An 11,682-nucleotide genomic window follows, 5' to 3' on the forward strand; every position below is an offset into this window, starting at 1 on the left:
GAACAGATTCGCTTGAATTCGAGATTGACACCGGTGACCACCCACCGATAAAACAACATCCCCGTCGGCTACCCCCCGGTAGGAGAGCTTTTGTTGAGGGGACGACCAAGGAGCTTTTAGAACACGACTTGATCCGGCCATCCACCAGCCCGTGGTCAAGCCCAATAGTTCTAGCGAAAAAGGCCGATGGTTCCCTGCGTCTATGCTGCGATTACCGCCGACTCAATGACGCAACAGTCAAAGACGCTCACCCATTAGGTCGAATAGACAGTACCCTAGAGGCTTTATCGGGCGCAACCTGGTTCTCGTCCCTCGATTTAACTAGCGAATACTGGCAGGTCCCAATAAAGGAATCAGACAAACATAAGACCGCATTCACGACTGAAAACCATCTATTTGAGTGGAATGTCATGCCGTTTGGAGTCTGTAATGCCCCGGCGTCATTCAGCAGACTGATGGCAATGGTACTGGATGATGTTGCATGGAAAACATGCCTTATCTACCTGGATGATGTAGTGGTGTTTAGTCATGATCTACCAACCCATCTGACGCGATTACAAGAGGTATTTCGTTGCTTTCAGAAAGCCGGTCTCAAGCTAAAACCGAGGAAGTGCTCGCTTTTCCAGCGGCGCCTCAAGTTTTTGGGGCATGTAGTAAGCGAGGCCGGTGTCGAAACCGACGGTGCCAAATGCGATAGAGTCAGGGATTGGCCGACCCCAACGTCAGTTACCGAACTGCGTAGTTTCCTTGGTCTTGTGACATATTACTCGCAATTCATCAAGGATTTCGCCGACTTGACAGCCTCGCTACACCGCCTTACGAGGAAAAATAAACCATTCGTCTGGACATTCAAGCAACAACTAGCGTTTGACGGACTGAAAGAAAAGCTGACCAGCTCCCCTATCCTGGCATTCCCAGATTTCTCGGAGGGTGCTGGAGAGTTCATTTTGGACTGTGACGCCTCTAACTGGGCTATCGGAGGGGTGCTGTCACAACTACAACACGATGGTTCTGAGAGAGTGATCGAGTACAGTAGCCGCACGCTGAAAGGTGGAGAGGAGAACTATTGTGCCACCAGGCGCGGAATGTTGGCCTTGGTTGACATGATTGATCACTTCCGCCACCATTTACTAGGCAGGAAATTCAAAGTTCGCACAGACCACGCAGCACTCAAGTGGCTACAAACCTTCAAAAACCCTGAGGGCCAAGTGGCTCGGTGGCTTGAACGCCTGTCGGAATATGATTTCGTGATCGAACATCGAGCTGGAAGCAAACATTTGAACGCAGACGCCCTGTCTCGCATCCCTAAGAGACAGAGGAAACATGGGGACTGCCCAACTTGTGGTGACACTGGTCCATCTATATACCAGGTGACTGCAAAACATCAGGGCGATTTGACAGCGCACTCCACTGGCTTGTCCAGGAACAAAATAATCGAGGCGCAAGTAAATGACCCAGAAATATCAGAAATTAGGGAGTTCTTGGCCGGAGATGGGGTCAAGGACAAGAAACGGCTACAACGGTGTGGTAGAACAGCGAGGAGCCTCTATAGTCTGGTTGAGCGTCTAGAGCTTTTAGATGGCATTCTTGCGCTTAAACCACTTCCGGGGGCTACCTCAACGAGACACCGAGTGGTACTACCCATTTCACTGACTGATGGAACCATAGGAGTCATACATCAGGGATTTGCCGGGAAACATCTCGGTACCAAAAAGACAGAGTGCAAAATTAGGGAAAGATTCTGGGTATTAGGCCTCTCAGCTAGGGTCAGGGATTTTGTTCGGGGCTGCAAAACTTGCCAAGAGTGCAAGTCCCCGTCCAAACTACCAAAAGCCCCAATGATGTCTACACCGGTACGGCGACGCTTCCAGCGTGTACATATAGACATCGTGGGCCCATTACCGAGAACCCGCCGCGGCAATGTCTACATTCTAGTGGCTCAAGATGCATTCACTAAGTGGCCCGAAGCATGGCCAATTCGCACGGAAAAGGCCTCCGTGGTGGCACGTGCCCTTGTGAACGAGTGGGTCACCCGTTACGGCTGCCCTGAATCCATCCACTCGGACAAAGGCACGAACTTCGAGTCGAAAGTTTTCATGGAGATGTGTAGGATCTTGGCTATTGAAAAGACCAGAACCACTGCCTACCATCCTATGGGCAATGGGCAGGTGGAAAATTTCAATAAGTCCCTGAAGGCCATGCTGACTACAGCCGTCAATGAGTGTGGAACAAACTGGGACGAGGAACTACCAGCGTGTTTGATGGCATTTCGTTCAAGCGTCCAGCACTCCACTCTTGAAACGCCGTTCTACTTGATGTACGCCGAGGAAATGTCACTACCAATCGACATCAGCGTAGGCTTGCCCGAGGACCACCAACCAAGGACTAAGTATGGCATGGACCTCTCTGACCGCCTCACGTCAAGTCACACAACATTGTTCGTGATCGACTAGTGATGGCACAAAGGCGTCAGAAAATGGACTATGACCGTTTCGCAAAACGCGGGGGTTACAAGGTCGGGGATCGCGTGTGGCTGATGAGCCATTTCTTGAAGAAGGACGAGGCATCTAAGTTCCACCGGAAATGGAAAGGGCCTTACGTCGTGACCGAGAGACTATCGGAGGTGAATTACAGGGTTGTCCTGGAACCAGGCGCCGATCCGAGGGCGGTGAAGAGAAAGCGGGTTGTGCACTTCAATGATATGAAACCGTGCTTCCTGTCTAGTGAGGCCGTGACCATAGGTCATAAAAAACCTAGACAGGAACCGGTTAAAACGACCGATCCCGAGGAGCAACCAACCCTCAATGACGACGAGGGGGAGGAAGATGAAGACTGTGTCTGGACACGGTCACACCCCGAGACAACGGCAGTTATTCAAGAACCTCTTGTAACAAACCCTACCCAAAACCATCGCGAGCCTCCTACTCAAAACCGCTCCAAGCCTGGGCCTTTGAACATTACAAACACTGAGGGGCACAGAAGACTCAGGCCCAGAGTAGGGATCAGGCGCCCTAGTCGGTTCGTAAACTCATGTACAGTCAAGAACGATGATTCGCTAGCCAACCAAAATAGGGCCTCAGACCCTTTGGTGGATCCAAACACACTTATAGGACCTCCAGTCGCCTCGGACAAGATTGAGCAGAACAACATTTTTGATATAGAACTGATCCAAAATTGCCAGAAATGTCGCGAAGTTCGGTCCCGGATTAACATGAGGAAAGGCTACTGGTTAGAAATGGGCCGGTACCTTAAATCAAAGGGTTAAATCCTATATATATATTTAGTACCCTTGTATATAACCCTGTATATATATTTACTTAGTTTTAGTAGACAGTTTATTATCATTTGTAACTGGTGGTGACTAGGATTTCAGACCCCTTGCACCTCCTGATGGTATGCTTGGGACCACCCACCTTGCATGATTCGGGTGGTATCTGAATGAACGGAATCTCCGCCATTTAGTCTTGTCGTTGCAGCCAACTCATGTTTTGAACTATTTATCGTTTCTAGCATGGACTGTATCGAGTTAGACCAGTTATCTAGCCTCCACGAGGCGACACAGACCCTTAAACGGCAGGTCTCGAAAGAAGTCTGTTCCACCCTTCACAGACAGGACAAGACCCTCAGCGAATTGAGAGCCAAGATGGGCAGACTTTATAACTCTGCCGTAGAACAGTCGTTTGTGGAGGATCCTGGTCGCATAGTAACCGGTGCGGTAGTAACCGGTCTCAAGACGACAAAGACCCGACGTTTTCGGCCGAAGATGAGCACAGCTGCATTTGAGTACATCAGCCAGGAACTAGTGAACGCCCTGGCCGAATGTGGTGGTGACTCCTCGTACATCTGGTCGAAACTTGGAGACTTGAAACAGAGGGCAGTTGAGGACTTACCAATCGTGTTGCTGGGAGACTCGATGTTTACGGGGCTAAAGGCCAGCGGCGGTTTGATTCCAATTTGCCACCCTGGTGAACGACTCGGTGATTTGTTGGAGTACCTCCCACATGTATCCTTTAGGGCAAGAGCGATTGTGGTCACGCATGGTATGAACCATGCCGGCGATTATGGCAGGACGACAGAGGAGTTGGCGGAAGTTTTGGCGCTACTCAAGGGCAAGCACCCTTCTGTTCCCCTTTTCCACCTACAGACCCCTGTCCCTCCTTGCTGGCGTGGTGACCACAATCGGGTAAACAACATCAACCGGGTTAACGTCTTCGCCCTCCGTGCCGGGTTCCAACAGGCCGACCATCCAGATATCCCGGATTCTGATTTTGTGGGGATCCACTACAAAAAGTCGGCCATGCACTATGTCTGTCGGGAAATAATCCGTGTGGTAGATCGCGCCTGAATGTGTTTCCTTCGGTACCTAACGATGGTTCACCTGGAGTCGCTTATTCTTTGTAATGTTAGTGACAAAAAGCCATTCAGTCCAAATACTACCACACGTGACCCCCCAGATGTAGCACACCCCATTGCGTACAGTTTCTTTCCGTTTTCTTTTGATTGTATTTTTCAGCTTCCCAGGACGAGGAACAGTGGCAGAGGGGCAAGCCAAGTGCAGTGTCCATTGGCCGTATCTACCTTTTGATGGTATAGATATTTTTGGTTAGACACTACGCTTAGGTGCGCCCCGAAAACAAACCACAAACCATTAGTGGAGATCGAAAGCTGCATGTATTATCATCACTGAGATGCAACCCTAATGCGAAACAACGACTACGCCATGTTAGATGTCTACTGTATCCAGAGCCGAGAAGTTTGGAGCTTAATATACTATAATAAGGACTATAATTTAATTTGTGTAGATATTTTGACTATATATTCCTGTTCAAATAGGAGTTTGAACAAGTTGAAGGGGGGTGGTGTGATGGAATATGTCCATCAGTCGTTTTCTATGTTGTAACTGGAGGGTGCTGCCCTCTCTCTCGAAAATACAGAACAATAGGTGATTGTGTTAATATCTTTTGTCCGCCTTTTTACTGGTTTTTGGGCTCTCAGAGTCGATATTTGGAGGAAACTTCTACTGTGGAACAGGCAGAATAGGACCTCGTTACATTAACTATATATTAACTATATTCGTGGTTAGCAATCTATATTATACTCATTACTATAAAGATACCATAAAAAAGGAAGTTTTTTCCATTTCACCAGTTTTGATGCAGACCTGTCACCTCAGGTCCCGAGAAGCTCTGCAAAATGGCGCGAGCTGCCGTGTGAGGTCTCGCTTCATAATTATTGTTTTATAGTAACTTAAGATTAACTATATCCATGGTTAGCAATCTATATTATATTCATTACTATAAAGATACCATAAAAGTTAATGTTTTCCTTCATTTCATCAGTTTTAATGCAGACCTGTCACCACGGGTCTCGAGAAGCTCTGCAAAATGGCGCGAGCTGCCGTGTGAGATCTCGCTTCAAAATTATTGTTTTATAGTAACTTAAGATTAACTATATCCATGGTTAGCAATCTTTATTATATTCATTACTATAAAGAGACCATAAAAAATAAAGTTTTCCTTCATTTCATCAGTTTTAATGCAGACCTGTCACCACAGGTCCCGAGGAGCTCTGCAAAATGGCGCGAGCTGCCGTGTGAGGTCTCGCTTCAAAATTATGGTTTTATGGTAACTGAAGATTAACTCTATCTATGGTTAGCAATTTATATTATACTCATTACTATATAGAGGTTATAAAAAGTAAAGTTTTTTCCATTTCATCAGTTTTAGTGCAGACCTGTCACCACAGGTCCCCAGAAGCTCTGCAAAATGGCGCGAGCTGTTGTGTGAGGTCCGCTTCATAATTATTGTTTTATAGTAACTTAAGATTAATTCTATCCATGGTTAGCAATTTATATTATACTCTTTACTATAAAGAGACCATAAAAAGTTGTTTTCCTTCATTTCATCAGTTTTAATGCAGACCTGTCACCACAGGTCTCGAGAAGCTCTCTACAAAATGGCGCGCGTTGCCGTGTGAGGTCTCGCTTCAAAATTATTGTTTTATAATTACTTAAGATTAACTATATCCATGGTTAGCAATCTATATTATATTCATTGGTTAGCAATCTATATTATATTCATTACTATAAAGAGACCATAAAAATTAAAGTTTTCCTTCATTTCATTAGTTTTAATGCAGACCTGTCACCACAGGTCCCGATCAGAAGCTCTGCAAAATGACGCGCGTTGCAGTGTGAGGTCTCGCTTCAAAATTATTGTTTTATAGTATTTCAAGATTTAATCTATCTATGGTAAGCATACAATTTTACATTCACCATTAGAAAGAGATCATAAAAAGTTCAGGTTTTTCTATTTCATCAGTTTTCAAGCAGACCTGTCACCACAGGTCCCGAAGCTCTGCAAAATGGCGCGAGCTGCCGTGTGAGGTCTCACTAATTAATCAGTGTTATGTCTAATTTATCCTATGTCAACTTATAAGCTTGGACTGAAATGTTTTTAAATTGCATGTGCACCTGGTGAATTAATTATATTGCGAGTAATTAATAATAATATGTAAATATATAGGGCCTAATCATAATGAGTATAATCATTGTTATTAATACTGATTATGAGTACATAAGGCACTACTGGTATCATTGCCTGATCTTGATATTTTCATGTTTCATGTTACAAAAAAATAAATAAATTGTAAACAATTCTTTCAATGTTCTCAAATCATTCACCATCATTGCATCTTTATTATATACAAGGCGATATAGTTCAACAACTTTTTATAAACGGACAAACATAAATTCTTAAATAAATTCATAACACATAATAGTTTGTTTTTTGTTTTTGAATAATATATTCAGAAAGCACTAAGATATGTTCTTTTTGTTTCTTATCGGCTATCATTTGTTCTAAATCCGCGCCTATCATATCTTCTAATCGCCTATCATCGGTTCAGTCATAACGATTTTCATTTTAGCGAATCGACCTGTCACCTGAGGTCCCACCTGTCATGTCAGGTCTTGGGCCCTGACATGACAGGTTCTGGAAACTCTGCAGACAGACCTAAATGGTGCGAAGAGCAAGACTGGTTGCGGTGGCAGCACATGACGGCTTCACCCAGTCCAGTAGTGTGGTTATTCTGCGGATTTTCCAGAACCTGCCCTGAGAGACCACCTAGCTTCTCAGGACAGGAACCTGCCCTGAGAGGCCAAGCGTTTGAATCAATAGAAAATGAAAACCCATTCAACAGATTGAGCTGAAACGGTGGCAAGTCAAGGTGATCGGGATAGTTCGTATTCAAACTAAATACAAGTTTTCGATCATAAAATTGAAGACTACGCTGTATTCTATAGAAATGAATTAAGAATTACAAATGCTTTAAATCATATTAAGCTAAAACAGTTAAAAAGTCAAGATGATAGGGAAACGGGTTTCATGCGGAATGCCCGTATACAAGTAAAATCAATAATATATGTATTTTTGCTGAAATATATAAGAAAATAGAATTAAAATTGATATTTTTTCAGAAACAAATTAAGAAATACAAATATTTTTCTCTGTGGGAACATTTTCATCAAAAATTTCATCTATAACTAATAGGCCTATCTGAAAAAGAAAAATCACAATTATTCTCAGGAATAAGATTTTGCTGCTATACTTATATAAGGCTTAAATGGGACAGCCAAAAGGATATTTCCGCGTTGTTATTTAATATAATCAACTTTACGAAACTCTCAAAGAAGACAAATATTGTAATGCAGTAGCTATAACGCCCTGTAATGCTATGTGAAACCCTAGTAACTAAAAGTGAAATATGTGTAACGCTATGTAACACCCTATAACAAGGGTGTAACAGGCTGTAACGCCCTGTAACGCTATATGAAACCCTAGAAACTAAGGGTGAAATATGTGTAACGCTTTGTAACACCCTATAACAAGGAACCAGGATGTAACACCCTGTAACGCTATATGAAACCCTAGAAACTAAAAGTGAAATATGTGCAACGCTTTGTAACACCCTGTAACAAGGGTGTAACCGGCTGTAACACCCTGTAACGCTATATGAAACCCTAGAAACTAAAAGTGAAATATTTGTAACGCTTTGTAACACCCTGTAACAAGGGTGTAACAGGCTGTAACACCTTGTAACGCTATATGAAACCCTGAGAGATCACTATCTGTCCAAAGGTAAGTCGAAGATAATTAGTTTGTATCACGAGCTAACCTCGCTGAAGAAAAGTATCGATGAAAATTTAACCGATTACGTTTTACGGACAGAAACTGCTGCGGCATCTCTTAAATCGGCCGAAGAGAATATCAGCGATAGCTTGCTGGTGGCGATGATAATTAAAGGCTTGCCCGTAGAATTCAAACCGTTCTGTACCGCCATCAATCAAAGAGAAAAGACCGTGTCTTTTACCGACTTCAATGTCGCATTGCGTAATTACGAAGAGACCAATAAGTCCCAATCGGACAATTTTGAAGAAGATCGTGTTTTGAGAGTTAACTCAGCGCATCGTTCATCCCGCGATCGCGTAAGACCTGGGAATAGCCAATCGTTGGTGTGTTTCCGATGCAATAAACCAGGACACATCGCGGCGAACTGTAAAGAAAATTCGCGTAGGGAAAATTCGCGTTGGTGTGTAAATTGTAAATGTAGAACGCATGACACTAAATACTGCCGTAAAACTCGCGATAAAGTGAAACTTGCCGACTCCGACACCGTTAATGACGGAGACAACTTCTACTTCAGAATAACCGTTGATTCTGCCAGCTCCGTACACAACGTTAATAGTTTGTTGGTGGATTGTGGGGCAACGAGCCACATAATAAATGACGAATCAAAATTTGTGTCGTTTGATAAAAGTTTCAACGCTGATGATCATTTCATTGAGCTTGCAGATGGATCGCGAATGAAAAATGTGGCGCTTAAAAGAGGAGACCCAAGGGTGCAGCTTACCGACTCAATGGGTAGAATATGTAATGTTGTGTTAAGAAATGTTTTATATATTCCTACATTTAAGCAAAACATCTTCTCAGTTCAGGCGGCCATTGAGAATGGTGCACATTTACAGTTTAAATCTAATTCTGGTAGCCTTTCAGCTTCTAATGGTACTGTATTTAATTTTACGAGACGTGGTCGATTGTACTATATGTATGCTTGTAATACTATTTCCTCTGATCAGAATGAACACAGTTTACTTGTGTGGCATAGAATTTTGGGTCACTGCAATGTTCAGGATATACTCAAATTGCAAACAGCTGTAACGGGTATGAAAATCTCAGGTTCTGGGAAAGATGTAACGTGTAAAGATTGTATTCTAGGTAAAATGACCCAAAATAGAAGTAGGGAACCAGACGAACGAGCTAAAGCCCCATTTCAGATTGGTCCATTGTGACTTAGCGGGTCCCATTCACCCTCCAGCTATAGACGGGTATAGATATGCACTTGTCTGTGTTGACGATTACTCAAACATATTGCCAGTATACTGCATTAAACAAAAGAGTGTGACGCGTTACAGGCCTTTAAGACCTTTCTGGCTGATATATCACCATATGGTAAGCTTGGCGTGGTGAAAAGTGTTCGTTCAGACAATGGTGGTGAATTTATTTCAAAAGATTTTGAATCGTTCCTTATTGAAAACAAAATCAGGCATGAAAAATCCTCGCCACATTCGCCTCACCAGAATGGAACAACAGAAAGGGCGTGGCGGTCGTTATTTAAGATGGCACGCTGCTTATTGTTGGAATCTCGTTTACCCAAGCAATTGTGGTCTTACGCAGTCCTGGCATCGTGTTATATCCTAAATCGTTGTTTGAATAAACGATTGAATAAAACACCCTACGAGGTGCTTACAGGTCGAAAACCTAACCTTAGCCATACCGGTATGCACATTTTTGGTTGTACATGCTATGCGTACCTGCAGGATAAAAGCAAACTTGATGCAAGATGTGATCAGGCTATATTTATTGGGTATGACCGATCGAGTCCGGCGTATTTAGTTTATTTTGACGGAAATGTCAAAAAGGTAAGGCGTGTAAAGTTTGACGATAGAGTAGATATTATGCCAACCGATTTTATAGAAGATATACCCATACAGAATGAGAAAGGGGATCAAAACTCAAACGGTCAGATCGAGAGTGTACCTAACACACCAAACATAGATAACACCCCAGTTAAGACTGAAAAATCATGGAACCTGCCCTGAGAGGCCCAGTGGCGTGATTAAGCAGTATAAATGGAAAACTCGGCTATGATTCTGATGAAACGGCGAACTATCTCGCCGATGTTTGAGGTGCACCTTGTCGAATATCATGAAATTAAATGGATTAATACATCGACACTTAACAAATAGAACGAAAGTAATATTTTGATTAAAATTCATTCACGATAAGAAATGTATTTTCAAAAAATCATGTAGTCTGTTTACCGACGACGGAAAGTATAAATGGTGATTATATTAATTTCAAAGCATATAATCTAATCATTCAGATAAACAATTTGTGTCGTCGGCTTAAATCATATCGGTGCGTTTAAATACACTGTATATTCTAATTCAACTGTGAATTTTTCCGGGGTTTCTACTGCTTTCGCAGAAACTCTGTTGTAATTCTGCTATTATATTATTCTTTATATTATATTTTTCTTCTCCGGGGTAGAGGTTGGTTGATCGGTTTCATATTATTTTTTCGTTAGGCTAATTACCTGAGTGCTGCCCAACTTAAATCAGTTTTAATGTTTATCTAGTGTCAATGGCATTATTATAGTTGCCACATGCAATAAGGCATATGCAATTGAATCTTATCTGATCAGCCCTGCGGGTGTAATTATATACCTAGTCTACTGTCGTCCAACCTGCCCTGCGAGGCCAGTTTTATTCTGCAGATATCACCTGCCCTGAGAGGCCAGTTTAATTCTGCAGAAATCAACCTGCCCTGAGAGGCCAGTTGAACTGCTGCAGTTTGACTTCCGATATCAACCTGCCCTGAGAGGCCAGTTGAACTGCTGCAGTTTGACTTCGAATATCAACCTACCCTGAGGGGGCCAGTTTCATTCTGCAGAAATCAACCTGCCCTGAGAGGACAGTTGAACTGCTGCAGTTTGACTTCCGATATCAACCTGCCCTGAGAGGCCAGTTGAACTGCTGCAGTTTGACTTCGAATATCAACCTACCCTGAGGGGGCCAGTTTCATTCTGCAGAAATCAACCTGCCCTGAGAGGCCAGTTGAACTGCTGCAGTTTGACTTCCGATATCAACCTGCCCTGGGAGGCCAGTTAAACTTCTGCAGATATCACCTGCCCTGAGAGGCCAGTTTCATTCTGCAGAAATCAACCTGCCCTGAGAGGCCAGTTGAACTGCTGCAGTTTGACTTCCGATATCAACCTGCCCTGAAAGGCCAGTTGAACTGCTGCAGTTTGACTTCCAATATCAACCTGCCCTGAGAGGCCAGTTTCATTGCTGCGGTTTGAGTTCTGATCAACCTGCCCTGAGAGGCCAGTTTCATTGCTGCGGTTTGAGTTCTGATCAACCTGCCCTGAGAGGCCAATTCATTTGCTGCAGTTTGACTTCCGATATCAACCTGCCCTGAGGGGCCAGTTTCATTCTGCAGAAATCAACCAGCCCCGAGAGGTCAGTTCAACTGCTGCCGTTTGACTTCCAATATCAACCTGCACTGAGAGGCCAGTTAAACTTCTGCAGATATCAACCTACCCTGAGAGGCCAGTTTCATT

The 11,682-nt window shown here is 43.5% G+C and overlaps 1 protein-coding gene across 1 annotated transcript; it reads left to right on the forward strand.

The window, feature by feature from the left end:
- The first annotated feature begins 8,290 nt into the window (after window positions 1-8,290).
- LOC141904358 (uncharacterized) lies at window positions 8,291-9,349 on the forward strand. Its single transcript, XM_074792944.1, has one exon. It carries the CDS (start codon window positions 8,291-8,293, stop codon window positions 9,347-9,349), a length of 1,059 nt encoding a protein of 352 aa, XP_074649045.1.
- The last annotated feature ends 2,333 nt before the right edge of the window (window positions 9,350-11,682 follow it).

This window comes from Tubulanus polymorphus, chromosome 4, assembly GCF_964204645.1.
Source record: "Tubulanus polymorphus chromosome 4, tnTubPoly1.2, whole genome shotgun sequence".
Classification (NCBI taxonomy): domain Eukaryota; kingdom Metazoa; phylum Nemertea; class Palaeonemertea; order Tubulaniformes; family Tubulanidae; genus Tubulanus; species Tubulanus polymorphus.